This window comes from Dipodomys ordii, unplaced genomic scaffold (assembly GCF_000151885.1).
Source record: "Dipodomys ordii isolate 6190 unplaced genomic scaffold, Dord_2.0 Scaffold24, whole genome shotgun sequence".
Lineage (NCBI taxonomy): Eukaryota > Metazoa > Chordata > Mammalia > Rodentia > Heteromyidae > Dipodomys > Dipodomys ordii.
This window is the reverse complement of record NW_012267240.1, coordinates 17,067,697-17,095,283: the sequence shown is the minus strand read 5'-3', so window position 1 is coordinate 17,095,283 and position 27,587 is coordinate 17,067,697. Positions and strand designations below refer to the sequence as shown.

Sequence of the window (27,587 nt, the reverse complement as noted above, 5' to 3'; positions counted from 1 at the left end):
GTCCCGTTGGAATTTTGGCGGGTTTCGAGGTAGGCTGGGAAGAGGAACCGGCACCAGGTAAGAAGCACCGGCTCTGGAACCGCGGGCGACCCCCGCGTTTTGGTAGGATGCCCTGCAGAGGCCCGAAAACGGGAGGAACCCCCGGGTGGAAGCGATCTGGAGTCGGGCAACAGCAGGGAGGCCTCTAGGGCGTGCGGCGAGGAAGGCGCTGCGGGGTGGCGGCTGGAGAATTGCGGCTTTATTTATCTAAGGGACCAGTTTTGGAGAGTGTGCGTGTGCGTGTGCGCGCGCGAGAGAGTGCCGGACTTGAACTCAGGTCCTTCTGTTCTCGCTTACACTTCTTGCTTAAGGTTGGCGCTCTACCACTTGAGCTTCCTCTTCCGGCATTTTGCTGGTTAAGGCTCACGGCTTTGTCTGCCGGATCCTCAGATCTCAGCTTCTAGAATAGGAGTATAAGCGTGAACCACCGGCTCCCAGCAGCGGGGTTTTTGTTGTTATTTTGTTTTGTCGTTAAAGTGACTCTTTAAAATGTTTGCCATCCGAGCTTATTTCGTAGATGATTTGATGATGGCTACTGAGTCCATAGTTTGTGCAGATCCGGTTTGACTTGCAGTCTAATGAGGATAACAAATAGTGGACGGTACACAATAAAGTAGCAGAAAGGTCAAGGAGAGCCTGCAGAAGGAGGCATGCTCAGATAGGGTGGTCTGGAGAGGCTTTCAAAAATGGTAAACTTATAGAGACTGAAGGAGGACAAGCTTCCCATCATAATCTAAACTTGAGCCGGTTCATGCCTTGTAATCCTAGCTACTCAGGAGACTGAGATCTGAGGTTCGTGATTTGAAGCCACCCCGGGCATGATACTCTTTATTTCCTATAAACGACTCAAAAAAGCCAAAAGTGGCTCAGTGGCTCAAGTGGTAGAACACTGGCCTTGAGCATAAGAAAAAGAAGCTCAGGGATAACACCCAGACCCAGAGTTCAAGCCCCAGGACTGGCCAAAAAATAAAAATAAAAAATCCAAAGCTGAAAGCATCATGGTGGTTCTATAACTTCAAACTAACCTGGCTAGAGCATGGTTCCAAAGTGTAGAATTGGATAGAGGGTCCCAGAGACGATAAAGAAGTAGAGGCACTCCTTTGTAAAATTTGTTCTAAGAGCACTGGAAATTAGTAAGAAATTTCCACTTAGAGACTGCTGCTTCTGATCTGATTTCTGTTCCTGAAAGGTTAGTAAGGAAAGCAAGATTACTGTAACCAGTGTACAGAGAGTAGGCTGCAGGAGGCAGAAACCCAGACAGAAGGCTAAAGTAGTCATCCAGGCTAGAGATAATGGTGACTTGTCCTAACGCTTGGGCAGTCATATTGGAGAGAAATGAAAGATGGGAGCAATATTTTAGAGATAGAACCCATACTGCTTGTCAACTAGCCATGAGTGTGAAGACCAACAGGAGGGCACAAATTAGTTTGGGAGGAAGGCTGGAGTTAGTTATCAAAATGACCCGGGACAGCTTGTCCAACCCCCAGGAAGCTCACACTCCAGCCCATTGTACAGTGTGCATAGGATGGGCCCAAGGAAATGTTTGTTGAATAACTAAAAAGAAATCACTGTAATTAGTATCTTGACATTAGACTTATCAAAGTTACATATATCAGATGGTACATGTAACTTAAATCCCCTTCAATGAAAAAAGGAGGCTGCACAGAATGATAAGACTTTGTCTTACACTGGCTATTCCTCTGTCTGCTAACTAGAATTAAAATCCCAATGGTAGAATTGAGTAGACTCACACACTAAGCTGCTATGGACAAAGTAGACATTGGATGCACTAAAATTTTTTTTTTAAAAAAAGAAAATAGCCTTAAAAGTATTCTAACTATATTGTGAAGCCAAGTAAAAGATACAATTTATTTGCTCTGAGGGAGGGGGAATTGGTGATGGGAGAGTGTGCAAGAAATGTCAGATGAATTCTGAGGTTACAGCCCATCAGATTTGTGAGGTTCTTGATTTGCTGGATATGTGTATTGTGTGAAGAATCAAGAATAAGGATGACTATTCTGATGTTGATTTCACACAGCCACGATTCTAGATTATTCATCTCCCATTGGCTTGGTCCTCCAAACTTGATCACAACTGTTCTGGGCAACATGGATGGTAAGGCCTGCTTATTTAATTTCTCTTTATTTAACAAAAAATTACCAGGTTACCTGTGAACTTGTTAACTCGTTCTGACTCCAAAATAGTGAACATGTTCCCCTACCTGCAGTTATTTTTCTCTGGTTCCAAAAAGAGAGAGAGGGTTTTCTCTTGAGTAACTATCTTTGTTTTAAATTTGATGGAGCAGGAGACAGGTGGAAAAAATAGAATGACATCCATGGGAAGCTGAAAGGAATTGATCTGCTATATAAACAGAGAAACTGGCTATAAATAGTAGACACTTTGTCAGTTTTCAGAGGAAGGATAGCAACGAGATGATGTTCAGAGTTGGTGTGAAATATAAAGAAGCTAATTGCTTGTATTTTTAATATAAAATACAGACAAGTCATACACGTAAGAGTTTGTTTTTGGTGCCCATATTGGTACTTGAACTGTCTCTGAGCTTTTTGCTCAAAGTTGGTACTCTACTCTTGAACCACAGTTTCACTTTTGGCTTTTTTGTTGGTTAGTTGGAGATAGATAAGAGTCTCACAGATTTTCCTATCTAAGCTGGCTTTGAGCCATGATCCTCAGCTCAACCTCCTCCGTAGTTGGGATTATCAGGGTGAATCGCTGGCATCTAGCCATCATTGTAATAGAGTTCAAAAGGAAGAAGACATAAGAGGCTGGAGAAGAGACAGTGTGAACTAAAAAAAAAAAAAAAGGTAAAACAATTGTTTGGGGGAAGTAAAAAGTTCTAGCCCAGCAGTATGGAGGTTCCTCAAAAGATTCCACATAGAGCTCCCCTATGACCCAGCAATCCCACTTTTGGGCATTTACCCAAATGATCACAAACAAGACCACACTAAAGCTACCAGCACAACTATGTTTATTGCAGCATTATTTACCATAGCTAAGATATGGAATCAACCCAGATGCCCCTCAGTAGATGAATGGATCAAGAAAATGTGGTATATATACACAATGCAATTCTATGCCTCCATCAGAAAGAATGACATTGCCCCATTTGTTAGGAAATGGAAAGGCTTGGAAAAAATTATATTAAGTGAAGTAAGCCAGGCCCAAAGAAACAAAGGTTCCATGGTTTCCCTTATTTGCAATATCTAGTATATGTCTGAGTCAAGCAGAAAAGGTCAGATAAGGTAATGTTAGGGAAATAAACCCTAAGATATGTATTCTAATGTTTTTTTTTTCTTTCATGCATTTGTTTCTAACACATTTATAAGATTATTTCTTTGTTGCTTTGTATGTCCCTCCCCCACAGTATAACCCCTGCTTTCACTGTATTTGATGTCGGTGTAATTTGTGGAGGGGAAGGGGGAAAACAAATCATTTAAATAGGGATACAGGTGGACCCATTGCAACAATGAGATGTACAAGTCGTTATGTCGAAAACGAACTTTACAACTTTGGTGAGGGGGGGAGGGGAGAGGGGGGGCAGGGAGGATTAAGGGGGAGGATGGGTAGGGATGGGAAGGGGAAACAAAGGAGGAGGCTACAATGCTTGATAAGAAATGTACTCATTATCTTGCCCATGTAATTGTAACTCCTCTGTACAGTATTTTCACAATAAAAAAAATAAAATATACAAAAAAAAGTTCTAGCCCAGTGCATGATCCACCCAAGCAAATATTAGCTCCTCCTCCCTTAGCCCAGTGCCCTCTCAGAAGTACCCAGGCACAAGAAAAATAGACACAGTGGGAACAAGTGGCATATCAGGCAAGACAGGGATGTCTATAACTGTACCTTAACTGCCTAGTAAATGTTGAGGGTTTGAGTTAGCTGTGCTTGTCATTGGCACTTTTTCTCAGGTTTGCTTCATTTCTCTCCTCAACCTTCTCTGTCTTGTAGTGGAGGAAGATGATTTGGCTGTGCTGACAGCTCTGCTGGAGGAGAATAGGTCAGCCTCGGCTTGTAATTCAGAAGAGAGTAACTCCCTGGCCCAGGAGGATGGCGAACTGGACGAATTTGATGAGCTTTTTGATGCTGATGGTGATGGTGAATCTTACACAGAAGAGGCTAGTGATGGCGATGTGGGGAGAACAGAAAACGAGAAGGAAAATCTGGCTACTCTCTTTGGCGATGTGGGGGACTTAACAGATGAAGATGTTCCTGCATCGCCCTCCACTGAAAACAGGGTCCTCGATGCTGCTCCTGCCCCCAGGCAAGAGAAAACCAACGAGGAGTTGCAAGGTGCCTTCACCTCATACTTTCTCTAATTGCTTGTGACAAAGTAGACAGAGACCACAGTATGACAGAGTCAAACAAAATAGCTGGAAACTCAGGATATCAGTAAATAGCTGTAAAAGACAAATGATCTGAGTCAGTAGAGGACAGAGACATTTGTGATCAACATTTCAGCATCTCTCCGTCTCCTCCCATAATGCCTTCCAACAGACCTGCCCTAAATCTTACTCTGTGCTTGTTACAGGATCCATAGGTGTGTGGAATGAGGGACACAGCTACAATGTTACCAAATACTGAATCCTTAATGGAGGCTTTGAGGCATCCCCTTTTTAGCTTCTGACATCTTTTCCTACATATTGTGTTTATTATGTGTGTACATGTGCACCAGAGCTGGGGCTTAAACTTAAAGACCTTGCACTCTCTCTTGGCTTTTTGGCTCAAGGCTGATACTCTACCACTTCAGTCACACTTAGATTTCTAGCTTTTTATTGGTTAGTTGGAGATAAGAGTCATTTGGACTTTCTTGCGCATGCTGGCTTCAAACCACATGCTTAGATCTCAGCCACCTGAGTAGCTAGGATTATAGGTGTGAGCTACCAGCTCCCGTCTTTTATTTATTTTTATTTTGTATCATTATAAAGGTGATATGCAGAGGGGTTACAGTTATATAAGTCAGGCAATAAGTACATTTCTTTTAGGATATTTTCTCCCATCCTTCCCAGTTTTTCCTTCCTTTCCCCACCCACAAGTTGGATAGTTCATTTTCCATATAGTGTTTAGTGAGTGCCGATGCTGCATTTGTTCACCCTTTGTCTCACCATTTCTGTGCCCCCCCCTTACCTTCCAAAGACAGATAAACGAACAACCAAGCAAAAGAAAATGAAAACAATTAGCAACAACAACAACAACAAACACCTCTTGTTTCCCCCTCCTGGAGTTCATTTCAGTAAATATGACTTTATGGCCAGATGCACATAGCTATTGAGCCTATGTGATCATCTCCTAAGAATATCCTCCTTTGGTCTCACTCTGTGTGAATGCATAATTTTTCTGCATAATTTTTCATGTCCCAGTGTATTTTTATCTTTTACCATCCAGTGTGTTTACTTGTAGATTTATAGGCACATTCTAGTTACCACAAATGAAGGAAACCATGCCATCTACGTTTCTTTGGGTCTTGCTTACTTCACTTAATATTTTTCCAAGATCCATTTCCTTACAAATGGTACATATCATTTTTTCTGATAAATTTATGCTGCATTTTCTTGATCCATTCATCCACTGAGGGCCATAGTTTAAAGTTACAATAAAATTTAATGGCTAACTGTGCCTTCTAATACAGGAGCTAGCATTTGTTATATTGTTTATGTTATTTCTATTCTTGTAAAAGAGGTAAAATCACTGCTCAATTTTGGATGTGCCATTGTCAGTTGTACCAATCTTTAACATGCTTAGGTGTCAGACCCTGCTGATTGGAGATATACAGTGTGTTTTTCTGGGGGAGCTTTGGATATGTGATGGTATTGTGAGTCTCAGAGACACGGGCAGACAACAAAAGTATTACATCATTCTTGCCACGTGGAACATTTTTTTCCCTGCTTAGTCTTAAATTAGTGTATTTTTCTTTCCTAGATGAATTAAGGAAGTTGCAAGAACAAATGAAGTCCTTACAAGAGCAGCTAAAAGCAGCCTCAATTCAACAGCCTGCAAGTCCAGCCCTCCTCAAATCCTCCGGTAACTAGACTTTCATCAAAGCATCTCTGTTACTCAAGAACTATAACATTGTTCTTTGCATCCAAAGCAGCCTTTGAGCCTGTTCCTAAACTGGCTTTACTTATTTCTTTTACTTCAAGGGAAGTGTCCCCGGTCCCCTCTGAAAGAGAAGAAAGTTCAGCGGATTCAGGAATCCCCGTGCTTCTCAGCAGAGCTCAATGCCCCTGCCCTACCCAGAACCAAACGTCTGGCTCGGACGCCAAAGGCTGCTACAGGTGAGGTACTGAGCCATCTCTAGGTTGCACCACTCTGGCTGTGTGTAAAATCTGATTTGGTCTTGCCTTGTGTACGTGCACCTGTGCAGGAAGGTGGTCTGGACTGTCATGGCTCCCTAATGGGAAAGTCATTTTCTTAGAAGTAGGAGCTGTAGAAGGGATGGTAGGGGAAAAACAAAGGAGGAGGTAACAATGCTTGGTAGGAAATATACTCATTACCTTGTCATGTAACTGTAACCCCTTTGTACAGTTGTGGATTTTTTTTTTTTTTTTTTTGGGTCCGGTTGTGGAGCCTGAACTCTGGGCCTAGGCACTGTCCCTCAGCTCTTCAGCTCAAGGCTAGCGCTCTACCACTTGAGCCACAGCGCCACTTCCGGCTTTTTTTGTTTTGCTTATGTGGTGCTGAGGAATCGAACCCAGGGCCTCAGGCATGCAAGGCAAGCGCTCTACCACTGAGCCACCTTCCCAGCCCTGTTGTGGGTTTTTTTTACAATAAAAAATGTATTAAAAAAAAAAAAGTAGGAGCTGTAGGAAATGCTTTGGGCTCTTACTCTCCATCTCAGAGTACTTAGACTGTCTTTAGAGCTACAGTAGGTATTTACTATATGGTAACAAGTTGACCATAGTTGTCTTTAAGCTTTACTTATTCCATAGTTAATAGAACCCTGAATTGAGTTCTCAGGCTGGAAATCTGGAGATTTAACCTTTGGGCTTATGAGAATAAGGCACAGAGGGCCTTATTAAGTGGGTATTTTATCTGAAGCCAGGTTACATTAAACCAAAAGGACCATTCCTTTTTTTTTTTGCCAGTCCTAGGGCTTGAACTCAGGGGCTGGGCACTGTCCCTGAGCTTTCTTTTGCTTAAGGCTAGCACTGTACCACTTGAGCCACAGTACTACCCTTGGCTTTTTCTATTTATGTGGTACTGAGGAATAGAACCCAGGGCTTCATGCATATTAGGCAAGCACTCTATCACTAAGCCACATTCCCAGCCCCAAAGGACTATTCCTTACATGGGAAAAAGCCTTCTACTCCAAGAGACTAGAATAGTATTCAAATTAAACCTTATTCCAGCATGTGTTTATGTTATAAGATAGAAATGGAAACAATGTGTAAACTCAAGTATTGTTTTTTTAATACACATTGCCTCCATTTACCCAAGATAATTACTCCTCAGAATACCCAATGCAGAGTGATGAGGAAAAAGCCTAATAAAACAGCAGTTTAGACACTACATGTGAATAGCTTTGGGCCAGCTCTTCTCTATCTGGTGAAAAAGAGCTGCCAACTTGAACTCTTGACACTAATTAAGCATTTGCTTTGTCCACTTACAAATAAGTATCTGAACCTTGAGACCTTTGACATAGGGTGTTTTACTAGAAAATACTCAAAATGTGGTTTTGAGGACATGGACATGTTTTCTGAGTTCTAAAGTTCTCGGGTTGTCCTGACCCCTAGCTTAGGAACAGTGACCAAAGTCCCTCAGAGGGTAAACAATGCAGTCTTTCGTAAGAATGACTGTGCCCAGGCTTTCTGACCTTTTGAAGCATTATACCACTTGTCTTATTTATTGTTTTATTGTCATTATAAAGGTGACGTATAGAAAGGTACATAAGTTATGTGAGTCAGGTAATGAGGACATTTCTTTTTGGACAGTGTCACCCCTTGCTTCACTCTCTCAAGTTTTCTCCTTCCATCTCCACCCACAAGTTGTATAGTTCATTTTTAACATAGTATCTAGTGAGAACCACTGCCACATTTGTTCACTCTTTGTCCCTCCATTTCTGTGTTCCCCTTACCCTCCCAAAGACAGATAAGTGAACAATAAGACCAAAAGAAAACAAACACAGCAACAAAGAAAAACACCTCTTGTTTCAATTTCCTAGAGTTCATTTCAGTCTATTATTTTATATGATCAGATGCACATAAACATTGCACCTTTGTGTTCCTCTCCTAAGAATATCCTCCTTTAGTCTCACTGTGTGAATGCCTAGCATCCTATACAATTAATCATGTCCCAGTGTATTTTAGATTTAACTTCCACATATGAGAGCAAACATGCCTGCTTGTCTCTCTGAGCTTGGCTTGCCTCACTTAACGTGATTTGTTCTAGGTCCATCCATTTTCCTGCAAATGACATAATCTTATTCTTTCTAAATAGCTCTGTAAAATTCCATGTATGTATGTACCATATTTTTTAATCCACTCATTTATTATAGGACATCTGGGCCATTTCCATATAGCCACTTTTAAAATATGAAGAGTAACTGCATCAGGAATATTTAATGTGTGCAATGATCAGGAAAACACCCTGGTCCCCTCCCTGTAAATAAAGTGGAATGGAAAAGAAAGACATGAAATAGGAAAGAAAGATATATGCACAATTCTCTCACAATAAGCCATGAGCAGGGTACTAGTGGCTCACGCCCAGCTACTTAGGAAACTGAGATATGAGGATTGCAGTTTAAAGCCAGCCTGGGCAGTGAAGTAAGTCCATACAATTCCTGTCTCCAATAAACTATTCAGAAAAGGCGGAAAGTGGTACTGGGTCTCAGGTGGTAGAGCACTAGCCTTGAGCACAAAGAGGCTCAAGAAAAGCACCCTGAGTTCAAGCCCTAGGACAGGCCAAAAAAAAGGAGCCATGCTTATATGTAGTGAAAATCTGCAAATGCCACTGCATTTAGAATGTCTGCTACAGTAGGCCCAAGTTATGAATTCCTATGTAAGTGTAAGGTAGACATGTTCTTCCTTAGAAGTGCTGGTCACATTTGAAGTGGCTGATGGCTGCCTATCACTGATGGCTTCTGCCATAGTGGATAAAACTGATAGAAAACATTTCCATCACCCCAGATGGTCAGATGTGCTCTCATGGGCTACCTGTGTTCCCTCAAAATTTAGTTGTTTTATGCATTAAAAGAATTCTGTAAGCAAATTTCATGCTTATATCAGTGTGAATTTCTTTTCACTAAATTCTAAATTAATTTTCTAGAGTCCAAAAGCTCTTCTTTAAAGATGACAGCTACTCCTCCTGAACCACTCCGAAGTATTCCTGGGAACAAACCTAGTGAGAAGACTAGAGATCAGAGCTCATCTGTCTCCAGGAGTGCAGCCATCTCCAGGAATTCTGAGGAACCAGCTCCTCAGGTCTCTGTGGAAGCCTTCTCTGGCCTGAGGCTCAGGTCAGTAGTTCTGTCAGCTCTCCTTCCCTCTATACCACTAGATGGCACTTCCTACTCTGAAGATGGAGTCTTTTATAAGCTGTGTGCCTGGGTAGGAGATCCACAAAAGATTAAGAGTTCTTGAATTGGACAAAGTTTGGCGGTAAATCTAGCAGCAGCACTTGGTTTGACTTAGTACAGCTGTGTGTGAAGTGTTTAAGGAAGCCTTACTCTGGATTTATGGTGAATAAAGAACATTTATGTGTAAAAGGAAATAATAGTATATTCAGTAAGAAATAGGTCAGAACAGACTAAGTTTTTTTTTAAGTCTAAATTAAACTACTTGTTTGTGGTACTAGGCATTGTAGACTATTTTTAAATAATTTAATGAGGAAGTAATCTCTATATAACTGATGTTTACAAATAATAAAAAGCTATGAAGTCATATCTGTTTCTAAGGAAAAGAAAAACCTTGGTTTGAAAACTAAGCTGGGCATCATCTCACACCTATAATCTCAGCACTTAGGAGACTGAGGCAGGCCAGCCTGGAATATATAACAAGATCCTGTTTGAAAAGGCCAAAAGAGGGTCAGCCACAGTGGCTTACTACTATAATCCCAGCTACACAGGAGGTATAGAAGGGAGAATTGCCATCCAGAGATAGCCTGGGAAAAAAGTAAATGAGACATCCACATCAGTAAGCCAGATGTGCTGGTATATGCCTGTGATCCCAGCTAAGAGAAGCTGTAGGTTGGAGGATCTTTGTCTGAGGCTGGTCCTGGAGAAAAAAACATGAAACCTTATCTAAAAAAAAATAAGCAGGGGCTCGGAAGTTGGCTCAGTGGTAGAGTGCTTGCCTTGCATGCCTGAGGCCCTGGGTTCGATTCCTTAGCACCACATACGCAAATAGAAAAAAGCCAGAAGTGGTGCTGTGGCTCAAGTGGCAGAGTGCTAGTCTTGAGCTGAAGTGCTGAGGGGCAGTGCTCAGGCCCAGAGTTAAGGCCCCATGATCAGACCCCCCCCCAAAAAAAAATAAGCAAAAAGGGCAGTGAGTATAGCTCAAGGAGTAGATAGTATACTTGTTTAGCAAGTGTAAGGCCCTGAATTCAAACCCTAGTACCTCAAAGAAAAAAAACTGTGTACCTTATACATACTACATAACTAAGCTCCCTAAAGCACCATAGCACCTCCTCGGACAGCTGGGGAGGTGCCAGATACTTTATTAGAACAGTAATCAGTTGTTGGTTTTCTTAATGCAGGCGGCCTCGAGTATCCTCCACAGAAATGAACAAGAAAATGATTGGCCGGAAACTAATCAGACTGTCACAGATCAGGGAAAAGATGGCAATTGACAAGCTGGAGGAAGTGGACTGGGTGACATTTGGGGTGATACTGAAGAAAGTCACTCCACAAAGTGCCAACAACGTAAGCCAGCTTTCTGGATTCTGCGCTGCCTCATTGCACACAGTGGTGACCTACATCCTTACTTGTCGCCTGTCACTACTTCATTTCCAAGTAACTTGTGGCCATACCTCCTTGGAGATCTGTATTAGGGGCAGTATCCTACTTAAAGATGTGGTTGTACAGCTTTCATGGGCCTTTCAGTGTCCAAATCGCTGTCATAGCATTTCATGTGGCATGTGTTTGGGTGGCACACTTGACTGTCCTCGTAGGGGAGAGGATTATACTTAATGATGAAAAGTTAAAACCATTTCCTGTAAAATCAGGAATGAGACAAAGATATCTACTCTCTCCAGCCTCTTCAATATAGTATTGGAATTCCTAGCTAGAGCAATAAGGCAAGAAACAAATATAAAGGGGATCCAAATGGGGAAAGAAGTAAAACTTCCCTTTTTGCAAATGACATGGTCCTGTATTTAAAGAACCCCATGAGCTGATCCAAAACTTTGGCAAAGTAGTAGGGCATAAAATTAACCCACAAAAATCAATAGCTTTTCTGTATGCCAACCATGAGAAGAGCAAGGCTGAAATCAGGAAAGCAACTCTTTTTGTAATAGCCTCACGCCAATAGTGCTGAAATTGCATGGTGTGGTCTGTTACAGAACACCTAGCGAGTTTCAACATTGAAGTTAGACTGAGAGGGAAAACAGTCTTGTGTCCTGAAAAGTCAAGAACAAAACAGGGTTTATCTTTGTTCTTGTAAATAGTGGCATGGCCTCAGGATAAAACTTAATCTTTTCTTTAGGAGCTTCATTTCTATATCCATAAAATGCAGCTTGTTTATCTTATACGGATAATCTCTCAGCTCTGAAATATGTGATTATTTGAGCTAAAACTAATGTTACACTCATTCAAGTTCTGCTAAGAATAATAGTAATTAATTAGAGATTGCTTGTTGTGTTACTGTGGTGGTAAACATGAAGAAGTCTAGCTTCCATTTGATTAAGTTCTTAATTGCTTCACAAGTGAGTATAATGACATTGAAATAATTAGTGGATAATTTTATCTGAACTCTTATATCCAGCACTCACAGTCTAGACAAAATAACTCACCATTACCTATAACCATATCCTCTGGGATGACTCTGAAGTATCTGAGTTCAACATTATTCAAATGATCCCCCTCCAGATATTTTGTAATACATCTGACATGTTTCAATGTCTGGCTTTCTTTAAATGATTCAGAGATTTAATAGCATACAGCAGAAGCCTGCTTATGACTTAATAATGTAATGAGCTGGGCACTGGCGGTTCATGCCTGTAATCCTAGCTACTCAAGAGGCTGAGATCTGAGGATTGCGATTCAAAGCTAGCCTGGACAGGAAAGTCTAAAAGACTTTCCAATAAACTACTCAGAAAAAGCTGTTAGTATTGCTATGGCTCAAGTGGTAGAGCGCTAGCCTTGAGCACAAAGAAGCTCAAGCACCATGCCCAGTCCCTGAGTTCAGGCCCCAGGACCAGCAAAAATAAATGATAGTAATCAGTGATAAATAATAAATTTGCAAAATTGTTTGCATAGTATCTGTTCATATTAGTAAGTTATTAAATGTTAGTACCCATAGCTGCTTCTTATCCTCTGAATGATGTATATATGTGGATGTGTGTGTGTATATATGAGTGTGTGTGTATGTGTTTGAATGTATGCATATGTGCTTGAGTGTACATGTCATTAGTAAAGTAGAGCTATCCCACCAACTAGACCTGATGCTTAGATCTGACTGCCCTGGCCTCACCTCCGTCTCTGAAGTGAGATGGGTAATATATAGAAGCTAAATAGCAGATGTTCTAATGATTCTATATTTGTATGGTTTATATTTTTCTACAATAAAACATTTGAACCATAAATGGAGATTGTGCACAGTTCAAAAATTATTAAGACCAAAAATAAATATTCATTCCAGGGGAAAACATTTAGCATCTGGAAACTGAATGATCTTCGTGACCTGACCCGACATGTGTCATTGTTCTTGTTTGGGGAAGTTCACAAGGAACTGTGGAAGACGGAGCAGGGCACTGTCATAGGCTTGCTCAATGCCAATCCCATGAAGCCCAAGGATGGCTCAGAGGAGGTAAGGATTTGTAAAGCCAGACACTAATGGCTTATGCCTGTAATCCTAGCTAATCAGGAAGCTGAGATCTGAGGATCACAGTTTGAAGCCAGCCTAGGAAGGAAAGTCCATGAGACTATTCATTTTGAATAAATTACCAAAACCTGGAAGTATAGCTGTGGCGCAAGTGCTAGAGCCCTAGCCTTCAGCAAAAAAGAAGCTCGGAGACAGAGCCTAGGCCCTGAGTGCAAGCCCCAGTATGGACACCACACACAAAGCCACACCTTGCTAGGCACAGTGGCTCAAGCTATAACCATAGCTACTTGGGAAAACTTCTTGCAATCAGTAGATTGCAGCTCATGGCCAGCACAGGCATTAAAACTGTTGTAAAAGCTGAAAGTTCAGCTCAAGTGATTAGAGTTCCTGTGTAAGGCCTAGAGTTGGAACTCTGAGACACACATACACAAAATATGCTTATCTGCTTGTCAGTCCTTAAAGTCTGCCTCTCTTTCACAGGTGTGCTTAACTATTGATCATCCTCAAAAGGTCTTAATTATGGGTGAAGCTCTGGACCTGGGAACCTGTAAAGCCAAGAAAAAGAATGGAGACCCATGCACACAAACTGTTAATTTGGTTAGTTTCAGCCTTTTTATGTCAGTTTCACTAAGGAAAAGAATTAAAATTATTGCTTATTACAGCTGACTTGAGGGTTTAGGGGAAGAATTTTAATGTGTTCTTGTTTCTGTGTAGTTCCAGAGATCAAACAATGAGGAACAGTAAAAACTCTATACTTCAGTGTTATTACACCTTTTAATAGAGCTTTTAAGAAAAAGAGCTTTAGAGACAAAAATCATACCCTTTCAAAGCATGTACAACCAACACCACTGTATAATTTTAGAATACTTCAATTACCCAAAAAGGAATCCACACACATAGCAGTTTTTCCTCAGTCCCTCCTCCCCCACACCTAGGAAACAAGTCTACTTCCTATCTCTGGATTTGCTTGTTCTAAATATTTCCTATAATGGATCATAAAATGTGAAATTTTTGATCACTTTTCCCATAGCAGAATTATTGCCAAGGTTTATCTATGTTTTAGCATATGTCAACTCTTCATTCCTGGTTAAATAACATTCCTTTGTACAGATAGACCACATTTTTATTTACCCATTTTTGAATTAATAATACAGTTAAGTCATTCCTACATTTGGCTATAGTGAATAATCCTGCCATAAACATTGATGTACACATGCCAGTTCCTTTGGCTGTATAGCTATAGATAGAATTGCAAGGTCTGACCGACCCTTAAGAATTGTAGACTGAATTGCAAAGTGGCTGGATGAGTCTATACTCCTACTAAGAAGGAGACTTGAGGGTGGATCTTCTTCCCCTGGGGAACCCTGTAGAGTGATGAGGTGGGCAGATGAAGCTGGGAGGCTGGGATGAAGGGTCCATACCCCCTGCCCTGCTCCCTGTCCTGCTGGCCTGGTCCTCACCCTCTGCTCTTCCTTGCAGAACGACTGTGAGTACTGTCAGTATCACATCCAGGCGCAGTACAAGAAGCTCAGCGCAAAGCGCACCGAGCTGCAATCTACCTTCTCTGGAGGACGAATTCCCAAGAAGTTTGCTCGCAGGGGTGCTAGCCTAAAAGAGCGGCTGTGTCAAGATGGCTTTTACTATGGAGGAGTTTCTTCTGCGGCCTATGCAGCCTCTGTGTAAGACATTCTCAAGCTTTTACTTGTTGTCCAAGAGTAAAGATGATGATCAGAATTTTCTATATCTGTTAGGGAATACTTGTCCAGGTCTTGCCTTTCATAGCTTACTTCCTGCAAGAAGGTGGATGTCCTGCTCTCTTGCAGAGAGGACACAGAAAGGAGAGATTGAGTCATTTCCTGGGTCATACTGTAATATATTTGATAGGTGGCTTTTGACATAAAAATTATGCTTCCTTGATTTCTGACACAAATAGTGTGACTTCACTGAGGCTGGTTGTATGGCATTCCTTAGGTCATTTTGCTTGTGACTGCTTGAGGTTAAACATCTCTTTGCACTAAAATTTAACTCTCTACAGTGAAGCTTCGCTAGGGGGTGGGATGATACAGGTCAGATGATCATGGCACCTCTTCTAGGGACTGACTACTGCAGTCACTAAGGTAGGTGTTCAATGGCCTTGACACCATAATATGTTGTGAGGACTGCATCTGAACATGCGATAGGTTGGGACTTCAGTCAGTCAAACGATAATAGGTCTAAGAACAAAACATTTTGTTGCTGATCCAGTAGGAATTGAACAGGACTGCATATTTTCTCTGTACTTGGAAACATCAGGCACCTTTTTTTACAGTTTCAAATGATTTCTCTACTTTTTTATACTGCTAAAAGCAATACATGTACATTATTTTTTTAATAAGTGTATACAAAAGGACAACATATGTGTTTCTAGATGTTTAGAACATTTTTAGGGCATTTATCCTTGGTATTGTTTTTGTTTTGTTTTGTTACTTGGGATTAAACAGGGCCTTGCACATGCTAGGCAAGTGTTCTACCACTGAGTTACAGCCTCAGCACAACTAAGTTGTAGTAATGTAAGATGAACTCATACTATACCTGTTCTCTTTTTTTATTTTTAATGTTTTTTATTGTAAAAATACTGTACAGAGGGGTGACAGTTACATGAGCAAGGTAATGAGTACATTTCCTATTGAGCATTGTTACAACATACCTGTTCTTTATTACCCTTTTTTTCCCCTCCCAAGTAAAACAATATTTTCCTTATTGATGTCACTATTTTTGGTGACTACATAATACTCTCATCATATTAATAGCATTTCTAATAAAAATTTTAAGCATGATGTAATTAGTGTCCTCAGTTTTTACAGTTCTTAAGATAAATTTCCAGACTTCTAGATCTAAGAATAGGAGGTATTTTGTTTTGTTTTGGGGGGTTTTGTTTTGTTTTTTTCTTTGGCCCTTTCAGAATGGCTTTGAGCAAGTGGGCAGATTGCCTCTTTTTTTTTGTCTCCAAAATATTATATATGCCTCTTATTCTTATCTGGGGGCTACAGTACGTAAGCCAGGTAGGTAGGTAGTAGGCATGGTGGCACAGCTTGCTTACCTAGTACTGGTATCCATGGTTGGTGGAGACACCTTCTGTATGCATCAGTGTTGAATTCAGTGACACTTGTCATTTCAGCGCAGCAGCTGTTGCTCCTAAGAAGAAAATTCAAACCACACTGACGAATCTGGTTGTAAAGGGCTCAGAGTCTATCATTCAGGAAACACGGCAAAAACTGGGTAACTTTGTTTCCCCACCCTCCATTTCCAGCCCCAGTTTCAATGTATGGTATTTGTGGTTGAGAACGGCAATCCCCGGATGTGGCCTGGGTTAGAGCTATACATCAAGCCCGGTGGCAAGACATTAAGCAGAAGCAACATTCTGACTCCCAGCTGTTGGGGGGGGGGGGGCCTCATGTGTTTTCTACCATTTCTTAACAGTGAGACTTCATATCCAGCATTTCAACCTGTAGTACCAGCTTCCTGGGCAGTCCTGTCAATTATCTTTTGATAAAGTAGGCCTAGGCCATTGAATGCCAGCCTGTCTGAACACATGGTCCTAATAGCAGCCTGGGCCTGGCATGGACACTGCCTTACCCACCAACCATATTCCAGGAATACTGTATCAAATGATGCCATTGATGCTAGGTGTTTCATATTCTAATCACTACTTAGAGTATCCCTGTAGTCCCTCCAGGCTAGTGGGAGAGGTACAGAGTTCTGTGTTTTCTCTGTTGTTCATCTACTTCATTTACAAATGAGCAAAAGATGATTGCAGAGTTTAAAAAATAACATGCCATCAAGCCATCGGAACTTTGCCTCCTCTAATGCTGCTGTTTGTGTCCCAGGGATCCCCCAGAAGAGCTTGACTTGCTCTGAGGAGTTCAGGGAATTGATGGCCCTGCCAACATTTGGAGCCAGAAACTTAAAACAGCATTTGGCCAAAGCCAAGGCTTCAGGTACAGTCATCTGGCATAGCCACCTTGTCCACGTGTGCGCGCGAATGTGTGTGTATGCGTATATACAAGCAAGGATTCGTCCATTGCATGTATATACATGCAAGTATTCAGCTTCTCAGAGAATCTCTTAGTCTGGGCCTATATTTTAGGTGACGTGGGGAGCCCCAAACCTGCCATCCAGTCTATCTCAGCATCAGCCCTCCTGAAGCAACAGAAGCAACAGATGCTAGAGATGAGGAAGAAGAGATCGGAAGAAATACAGAAACGGTAAGAATGGCAGACTTAACAATTCCTGTGTAGATGACTCTTCTCAGGAGTCCTCAGAACATTGTAATAGATTTCAAAAAAGCATTGACTTCTGATTTTGATGGGCCGATTTTGTCATAATCTAAGTAGTGTTGAAGGCCATGTACTTCTAGCTTGTGCTAATGAGATGGAAGCACGATGGTACAAAGGAGAGTCATTAGTGTCATCCTGGAAAGGAGAAAGGTGTGCAAGGGGGTTTTGTTCACATGGAAAGCCTATTTGGTCCACGTTGCCTGGCTTTGCAACTCTTTGGTTTTTAAGTACAAGCTTAGCCAATGAGCGCAGTTCATTGCATGAGACACTAAAAATGGAGTCCTTTTAAAGCACAATCAAGTGGAAATGGCTGTAAATGATAGTCAAAGATTTCCCGAACACAGGTTTTCTGCGTCGTGATGAGTTACTGTTGGCAGGTATTTAGCATGTCCTATGTAGAGCTTGGAGTGTGTATATTTGTTGTTGTTGTTACTTGTTTTTGCAGTATTGGGGCCTAGGACACAGTGGGCAAGCCACAGCCCCCAGCTCTGTTTTTCATTTCTGCATATTTTTTAAAGATTCCTCCAAAACTCAAGTGAAGCCCAGAGTCCAGCTGTGCCATGCTCATCTCAGCTGCCCCTGACTCCGTGTCCGCGTACAGGGGCCAAGTTCCCCAGGCTGGAAGGAGCCACAGCCCCTCTGATGCCCAAGCTTGGGCGAGGCGTCACCGAAGGAGATGAGGTTCTCTTTTTTGATGTGTCCCCACCTCCGAGACCAAAACTAAGTGCTGTAGCAGAAGCCAAAAAGGTACGTGGCCCCTGTTTTCTTGAACACTTGACTGCGTTCTGTATAGCACAGCTGGATGAGTTTCAAACTCTGTATCTGCTCAGTGGCCAGAACAGATAGCAGCATAGCCGACATTTTACTGGTCGACATTTTACTGGTCGTGATAAGCAGAGTCAGTGTCACTTTAAACCATAATGGTGTCAACATAATACCATTAATTTAAGCCAGGAAAGTTAGAGCCTGTTATCTCAATACTGTTTCTTTCTCGTCATGCAAAAGGAGACAGCTTCCAGGGTCAAGGCTTGATTATATTGGCATTAGCAGATCTTGGAATTCATTGTTACAGTGAAGTGTAAACTTGTGGTTTAAAGACTCCTTGGAGCCAGGCACAATTGTGTATTCCCGTAATCCCAGCTACTCAGCTGGGCAAAACTTTAGCAAGACTACCATGTGCACAAAAAAAAAGTTTAACAAAAAAGTCTGCCCTTCCCCTGGGTTCTAGTCTCTACCTCTCAACTGCTTCTTGTAAAAGTTTTTTAAAAATTGCTTTAATTCTTTAGGGCGGGGGGTGTGGCTCAGTGTTCACCAACTAGTATACACAGGCACTGGTTCTGGTTGTTCAAAAGAAATCATACACAAACGTCTGATCTGTGGTGGACAAAAGCTAAGTAGCCCTACCTGAAGGAGTGGCGTGCCCTGAACCCCACCAGCCCACTTCCTGAGTCCCCTAATTAAGACTATCCTTTTCTCTAGATAGCAGCTATCATCAGATTAAGGGCAATAGCTCACCCTACTCTGAAGTCGTACCTATATGAATAGCAGTAATACCATACCTAGCAAGGTGGTTGACACCTGTAACCCCAATCTCATAATAACAAAATGATTTTTTAAAAACACACGGAAATACTAATAGTAATCATAATTGCACATGTTGATTCATATTACCATGTGGCTGTGCTGTTGGTATGCTGTGCTCTTTAACGGGTCTCATTCCCTACATCCGCCCACAGCCATCAAAGATCATGCCATCTTCAACCTTATTTTATAAATATAGAAAGCAATGAGAAATGAAGTGATTTGCCCGCAGTTATATGCTAGTCAGAGGCTAAACGAATTCTATCTGAAATTTGTCCAGTTCTAAAACTCCCAAAATGGTCACATGGTTCCCTTACAGAGATGGAAGGCTGCCATCTACCTGATATTTAACTGCTTAGATTAAGTAACCTGTAAATTTGTCCATCAACTTATAAATGTCATACTATCAAATGTGAACAACTGTGTTTCTAAATAAAGCTAGATAAAGTGAAAACATATTCTATCCATTTCTATTAAGAACAGCCAGATTGTACTGGCTGTTTCTAGAAAGGGACACAGGAAGCTGGATTCCAGTGGCTCACATCTGTAATCCTAGCTACTTAGGAGGCTGAGACATAAGGATTGTGGTTCAAAGCCAACCCAGACAGGAAAGTACATCAGATTCTTATCTCCAATTAATCACCAAAAAGCCAGAAGTGGAGCTCTGGCTCAAGTGGTAGAACACTATCTTTGAGCTGAAAAAGCTCAGGGGCAGTGCCCAGGTTCTGAGTTCAAGCCTAGGATTGGCCAAAGGGGAGTGGGACATGGGGGGGGGGCGCTGCCACAGGTCTGACAACAGGTGACCAGATAACTCATTCTGATTCTTACTTCACTGTCTCTATTTTCTCCTAGTTAGCTGCAATTGCCAAATTAAAAGCAAAAGGCCAGATCCTTACAAAAACAGATCCAAACAACATTGTAAAGAAGCACAAGGACCCCCAAGATATGCTGGAGGTGAAGGAACGTGTGGAAAAGAACAACACATGTTCTCCTGAAGGTACAGTGGTTCCAGGCAGCTATGGGACCTTAGGGAGCTCCAACCTATAACCAGAAGTGCCCAAGTTCTCACCAGCACCCTGAACCCTGACATCCCACTATTTTCCACTCATTTTCCCTCAACTAGAATTCCTGTGAATATTGCAGACTGGCATAATCACATTCCATTGAAATTAATTTCATTCCATTGATACACAGCTTAACCAGTCTAGGGGAAGGTTTGCACCTTTATACTAGCATAAAGATTTACTTTGAAATAGAATTCCTTTGTTTAAAATTGCTGGTTTTGTTTGATCTCTGAGTGTAGACAATGTATAAGTTTAGAAGAGAACATCTGGGAGGGAGGAGAGAGAAGGGGAAAGAGAGAGGGAGAGAATGAGACTGTATGTTACCAGAGTTTAAAATCAGGGCTTTGTATTTGCTAAGGAGGTACTACTCTACCACTTAAGCCATATTCTAGCCCATGGTAAAATCATGTTAAAATTAATTTTATAAGTAGATTTTTTGTTGTTGTTATTGTTGTTACCTGTTAGCATAATCCTTGTAGTGAAGTCAATTCTAGCACAGTGGTCCAGTCTGCCCTCCTCACATTTCTAGGCTCTACCTCTCAGTTGCTTTTCAACCTTTCCTGTGTACTCACTGGGCCCCGGGGGAAGGAGTGATGGGAAGCTAAAGAGAAAGCTTACATGGGACGGAAATGGCGCTGTGGCTCAAGTGGTAGAGCGCTAGCCTTGAGCTGAAGAGCTGAGGGGACAGCGCCCAGGCCCAGAGTTCAGACCCCACAACCGGACCCCCCCCAAAAAAGAGAGAAAGCCCACAGGCTTTCTCACTGTCGTCTGTACCAGCTGATGTTTTTCTTTCTGCCCTAGCTGAGGATGAATTGGAGCCTGCAAGGAAAAAAAGGAGAGAGCAGCTGGCCTACCTGGAATCTGAGGAATTTCAGAAAATTCTAAAAGCAAAGTCAAGGCACACAGACATTCTCAAAGAGGTAGGAGCCCAAAAGATGGGGCCTATGTGGTCATTGTCAGTGTCCTTCAAGCCCTGAGGGGCTTTCCCAGAACCCAAGAAGCAGCTCCCAGGACATCTCTTTGCTCTTGTCCTTACACTGAAGAGTAGCAGTTGGCTACTTCAGGATGTGCAGAGTCTATCAGAACAGTTGAAGTGAACAGCTTGCTGGGCTGACTTTATGACACTGAAGTCATAATGTTAGGTTCTTTTTATTTTTTTTTTTAGTTTTGTTTTGTTTGCCAGTCCTGGGGCTTAAACTCGGGCCTAGGCACTGTCCCTGAGTTTCTTTTGCTTGAAGTTAGCACTCTACCACTTGAGCCACAGAGCTGCTTCTGGCTTTTTCTATTTATTTGGCACTGAGGAATTGAACCCAGGGCTCCATGCATGCTAGGCACTCTTATCACTAAGCTACATTCCCAGCCCTGTATTTGGTGTTTTTAAAACCACCATGTAGCCAGGTGCTGGTGATTCCTGTCTATAATTCTAGGAGGCTGAGATCTAAGGATCGTGGTTCAAAGCCAGCTCAGGCAGAAAGTCCATGAAACTCTTATCTCCAATTAACCACCAGAAAAGTGGTGCTGTGATTCCAAGCGGGTAGAGCACTAGCCTTGAGTGAAAAAGCCCTGGGACCGTGCCCAGGCTCCCAAACTCAAGCCCCACAACAACAACAAAAAAAAACCATGTAACTTTTGCACAGTGTCCTACATAAGAACAGGTAAACTGTTGGTACATGAGTAGACAATTGCGTTCACTTCCTGGGTGGTCTTCAGTGCACGAAGCCTCTATTATACTACCCCCCCTTGCAAGACTCATCGTTCTGTAGCAATAAACCCTTGTTTAAAAGCTAAAGAGGGGGCTGGGAAAGTGGCTCAGTGGTAGAGTGCTTGCCTTGCATGCATGAGGCCCTGGGTTCGATTCCTCAGCACCACATAAACAAAAAGAAAAAAGCTGGAAATGGCGCTGTGGCTCAAGTGGTAGAGCGCTAGCCTTGAGCTGAAGAGCTGAGGGACAGCGCTCAGGCCCAGAGTTCAGGGCCCATGACCGGACCCAAAAAAAAAAAAGCTAAAGAGGGGCTGGGAAGGTGGCTCAGTGGTAGAGCGCTTGCCTTGCATGCATGAGGCCCTGGGTTCGATTCCTCAGCACCACATAAGCAAAAAAGAAAAAAGCTGGAAGTGGCGCTGTGGCTTCAGTGGTAGAGTGCTAACCTTGAGCTGAAGAGCTGAGGGACAGCGCCCAGGCCCAGAGTTCAGGCCCCACAACCAGACCAAAAAAAATAAATAAATAAAAAGAAAAGAAAAGCCCGCTCTCTCTACTCAGCCCTCCATGTGTCAAGGGTTTTCTTGTACCTGTTGCCACCTTTAGTTTTCATTTAGCTAATGGGGGTTCTGTCTAGGATCTTTGAACATGTAGCCTGTCTCCTCAGTCCTGTTTTGATTATTACTGAACTGTGTCACTGGAGTCCTTACTGATTTATTCTTCATGATCAGAGTCTGTGGACATTGATGTGAGTACTCATGTGTGTGTTCTCATTCAGGCCGAGGCTGAACTGCAGGAGTCCTATTTCGAGCCACTGGTGAAGAAAGAACAAATGGAAGAAAAGATGAGAAACATCAGAGAAGTAAAATGTCGAGTGGTGACGTGCAAGACGGTGCGTGCAGAGTGGGCACTTGAAACGTGGGCCCTGTTTTGTGCCGCTGCGGCTTGGGATGCCGGGAAGCTGTGGGGCGTGGGCAGTTATGTCACTTAACTGGGCTGGAAAGCAGACAGCCTAGAATAAGGAAGGACACTGTCGGATTTGGAGTCTCTTCCATCCTTTCAGGGATCAAACTTGAAGGTGCATTACATACCTGTTGCATCTCTGCCTTGGCATTGCTACTTGTCAGATGAGGATAATAATGAGAAAATGAAAGAGCTACTGATCAGCCTTCCAAAATAGGTCCCAAGTCCCACCATCCTGCAATCAGTGATCAATGTTTCATAGCAACTCTAGAACAGAACAACCTAGGTGATTGAGATATTTACAGCCCTTTCCCTCTTTGACCTTCACTGTGATTTTATTTATTTTTATTTATGTTTTTGCCCCAAGACAGGATCTCACTGCGTAGCCTAGGCTAGCCATAGACTCATGCTGCTCCTGCCTCAGCTTCGTGAGCACTGGTTGTGTGTGTTTCATCACCACACTCAGCCTCTTACTGTCACAGAAAGTGACTGTGCTTCAAGCCCACCCAGCAGCAGTACTAGACATTAGAAATGATGGTACTCATAGGAGAGACAATTCAAGAAATCTCTCCAGTCACAGCCACTAGAAGATAACATGTCAAAGGCCCCAGCACAAACGTAGGTGGGAATGGAGACAGCAGCTCTGATGGGGCCTGACAGCTGCTGTCCAGTCCTTCCTTCATCGCCCCTCACCAGGCCTGTATCTGTGTTGGTCTGTGCAGTGCGCCTACACCTACTTCAAGCCTCTGGAGACATGCATCAGCGAGCAGCATGACTTCCGCTGGCATGATGGCATCAAGAGGTTTTTCAAGTGTCCCTGTGGGAACAGGAGCATCTCCCTTGACTGGCTCCCTAAGAAGCACTGCAGGTATGACAATGGCTGCCCCTTCCCCCTCCCCTCTCGCTCTCGGTTCTTTAACTGAGCTACTGCTCAGTTCAGGTCCCTGAAAACTTGAGACTATCATCCTGTGCCTTCATCACAGCCCCTGCCTGTCCCCAAGCTAGAGCTGGAGTCCCTGGGAAGCAGGGCTTCTTCCCCAAAGCAGCCCTGTGTCCTGTGTACCTGGCCCATAGTAGCTCCCAGGAACAGTGAAATAAGTAGCTGAAGTCAGCTGCTGCTGCTGGTGGGCTGGTGGGTATGTATATTTGTTAGACACCGGGATACGGATTGTTTTCTCTCCACTTGTCCATTTAAAACCTCTTCGGTGTACATTTAGCAGGTCTTTTGTTTGTTTGCATGTTACTTTGGGAGGGGCGCCAGTCAGGTAGAGTTGCTGCATTTCACACACTGGGGCCGTCCCTGGAGTGGGGAGCAGGCTCCAGTTCGTTTTACAACATCACTGGTCCCTCAGTGTCCTATGTATGTGCTCCTTCCCCATGTCCCTCCCGTCCTCAGTGCCATAACAGACCCTTCTCAAAGGATCAGTGTGCTTTGTTTGCTTGTAAGGCAAGCACTGTTTTGCACATGGAAGTTTATTATACACAAATGGTACTAACGGCCTCATTAGTGTATGTTCACTCAGCTCCACGAGGCTGAGAGGCACATCTAGTGTGCTGTTCCTAACAGTGCTCTGAGAGCAGCATCTGTCCATTTCATCCAGGGGCGGCCGAAGTCTAGTGTGCGAGACGTCTGGGACACACCCAGGGTTATAACCGACCGGGCTGCTCTGCCAAGCCGTGGGCTAACCCCTTCCTTCCCTCGGGCCTGCACAAGCTCTCAAGTCCCGTGTCTTCTTACATTTTTGCCAGAATCCCAATCGTTTTGTAATTTTATATGTCTGGTTATTGGAATTTTCAGGATCTTACTTTCTTAGCCGTTTAATTGCCTTTTTTATAATTTTCTATTAATATCTAGTACTTGTTTTCCTACTGGGACTTTTTTTTTTCCTTATGAGGTGCTGAGAATCACCCCCAGAGCCTCATGCACGCTAGAAGCGCTCTACCACTGAGCCACATGCCCAGCCCTCTGCATTTGCAGATATACCTTGGATATTTAACACATTGGTCCACCTTAGTTGTTTTGTTTTGTTTTGTCAGTTGTGGGGTCTGGACTCTGGGCCTGGGCACTGTCCCTCGGCTCTTCAGCTCAAGGTTAGCACTCTACCATTTAAGCCACAGCATCATTTCTGACTTTTTTTGCTTACATGGTGCTGAAGAATTGAACCCAGGGCTTCATGCATGCAAGTCACCCTCTACCACTGAGCCACCTTCCCAGCCCCATCCATCATAGTTTTATTCACTGGAAACGTACTTCCCCACACTGATGACTGATTTGAATCATTAGGGAAGGCTTTTTCCTTTTTTTAATTATCAAAGAGTTGTACAGAGAGGTTACAATTCCGAAGTCAGGTTATGAGGACAGTGCATCTTGACCAGTGTCTCCTTCATCATTCTTTGCCGTTTTCCCTTTCCCATCCCTACTCTCCAGTAACATAGTAGAGAAGCCCTTTAAACCTTAGTGTGGTTCTGTACATGCACAGTTTTTGTTGCTTTCCAGGGTCTTCCTTCTCAAATCTCCTATGTTTATCTCAGCAGTTCTTCAATTCCTTCACCCCTGAGTTGCACACTAACCCCTTGGTTTTTGAAATAGGGTCTCCCTGTGTTCCAAAGCTAGCCTTAGACCCACAGTCTTCCTTGCTAGTGAGCCTCCCAAGCACGGGGATTACAGGTGTGTACCACCATCCCCAGTGTTGGCTTTTATTTATTTATTTATTTATCATTGCATCATGTTTAGGAGACATAACTCATGATATTGAGCATTTGGGATTTGAGGCAATGTCAAGATTGCTTTTAGTCTTCCCAACAATGTTTTACCTGGCTGTTTTCACTACCTTTTCATTTACCTCTTGGTGTTTTGCTGTTTATGTCCTGTGATCTCTGCTTTGCTCTAAAGTTCTCCTGGGCTGATATGAGGGAGGGCGCCAGGAACCATAGCCAGGTCATGTGAATTTCGTAAATATTTGATATTGATACTTGATTTTTCTCCAAAATAAATGAAAAAAACACACAAAACAACGTTGCAGGAGTGAAAGCTTATGCAAAGCATTAGGAGACTCAGGAGAGTTCAGTTCATTAGGGCTAAGTATGGGGGAATAGATGCTATTCACCTGGAGAGCGCTTGGGCTTTTGTAACAACACTGCTTCCCCTGGCCTTCCTCTTGGCAATTCACCCCAACAGCCATCAACACAAAACAAGGTTGTGTTCATCCCCTGCGGTGTGCATAGTCCCCGTGGTGCCATCATCTGAAACTCTAACCCTCAAGTCTCCAGCTGAAGAACTCAAGACCATTTCTCAGTCATCAGTGCTAATTCTTTGTAGCGTTACATCATAGCCTCAGGATGTGGCTTCAAAAACAACGGGTCACCTTGAATAAAACCTTTCTAAATGCAGGGATGCTCTTCCCCCCTGGGTTCAGTGAGGTCAGGCAGTCGCACCCTGCTGAGTAAAGCCGTCTTTTTCCTCTTTCAGTAACTGTGGCCTCTACAAATGGGAACGCGATGGAATGCTGAAGGTATGTGTGTTCCTTAGCTTTTTGTTGCTGTAGCAAAATACCCAAGTGTACAGAAACAGAGGGACAAACAGTGAACAAGTGCAGCACTGGTACTCGGCTAGCCATTATATTGAAAATGAGCTATACAACTCGTAGGTGGAGATGGGAGGGAAAAAAGGGAGGGGATGACATTGTCAAAGGAGAAATGTACGCTACCTGCCTTATGTAATTGTGACCCCTCTGTATATCACCTTTACAATAACAAGTTAAAAAAAATAAAAGTGGAACAAAAAATACCCGAGACAAGTCAGCTTCGGAAGACGAAGGGTTTATTTTGGCTCCTAGTTTTAAAGTCTTGGGTTGACCCCATTGCTTTTGAGCCTGTGGTAAGGCCACACTTCATGGCAGGAGCATGCGGTAGAGGAAGTTCTTTACCTTGTGGAACAAAAAAGAGATAGAAGAAAAGACTATGACCTCCCACTGGGCTCCACCTCTTCAGAGTCCCACCACTTGCCAGTGGCTCCAAGCACACGCAGGCCTTTTGGAGGACATTCCATATTCAAACTACAGCATTCCATATTGAAACTACACACTCATGACCAATTGTAGTTCCAAGAGAAGTTGTGTTAAACCATTTCTTAATACTCTTTTTTTTTTTTTTCTAGGAGAAGACTGGTCCAAAAATAGGAGCAGAAACCCTGCTGCCGCGAGGAGAAGAACATGCAAAATTTCTGAATAGCCTTAAATAACCCTGAGACCAGACATTTCCCACCGCTGCCTGACTTCTTGTAGCTCTGGGAAAGTAAGGAATTGATTGGCACCATCAGAAACAAGAGCTTGAAAACACCAGACCCTTCCTGCCTACTCTCTTCCATGTGTAGCTTTGACCTCCAAGTACAAAATCAGGTTACCATGGTATTTCCTGTCAACTACAGATCATTGTATTAATCAAGTTACCATGGCATTGCCTATCTACCGCAGGTCATTGTATTAATTCAGTCACACCAAGTGTACCCCAAAAGGGAAAGATGAACTGGGAACTGTATGTCTGAATCGCTTGGTTAATAGAGGTTGCATTTCTTGAGTAAAGTTGTAGTGTTTCTGTAGACACTGGGAGAGTCAAAAGAATTCTCAACCCTAGTTAATTAAGTTGCTTAACTTGTGGACTTCACCCAGAAGAATCGGTAAAAGGCAGAAGATTGGACCAAATAACCTTAAAATGGGATTTCTCAGCTCTCAAGTACTGCAAATGTTCTTTTTGTTCCTCTACAGTAATATAGGAGAGTCCTCTCCCTGGGCAGCATACTTCTCTGTCATTGGACCCAAGTGGAATCTGGACTCGTCTAAAGGTTCAATGACTTGGCATGGTTATTACATTAGAACTTGAACTCTAGCTAGAAATGGCTTTGATTTTTTTTTTTTCTCCAAGATGGAACTGTTAG

The 27,587-nt window shown here is 42.8% G+C and overlaps 1 protein-coding gene across 1 annotated transcript; it reads left to right on the top strand.

Moving 5' to 3' along the window:
* The first annotated feature begins 43 nt into the window (after window positions 1-43).
* On the top strand, window positions 44-27,280 carry Mcm10 (minichromosome maintenance complex component 10). Its single transcript, XM_013014709.1, has 20 exons — window positions 44-57; window positions 2,078-2,154; window positions 4,009-4,350; window positions 5,977-6,078; window positions 6,198-6,332; window positions 9,322-9,511; window positions 10,750-10,915; window positions 12,852-13,019; window positions 13,515-13,631; window positions 14,514-14,713; window positions 16,192-16,292; window positions 16,901-17,011; window positions 17,161-17,278; window positions 17,869-18,097; window positions 19,784-19,928; window positions 20,797-20,915; window positions 22,470-22,583; window positions 23,377-23,522; window positions 26,124-26,166; window positions 26,811-27,280. The coding sequence occupies exons 2-20, from the start codon at window positions 2,148-2,150 to the stop codon at window positions 26,892-26,894; spliced, it is 2,637 nt and encodes an 878-aa protein (XP_012870163.1). The 5' UTR covers window positions 44-57; window positions 2,078-2,147; the 3' UTR covers window positions 26,895-27,280.
* Window positions 27,281-27,587: the final 307 nt, after the last annotated feature.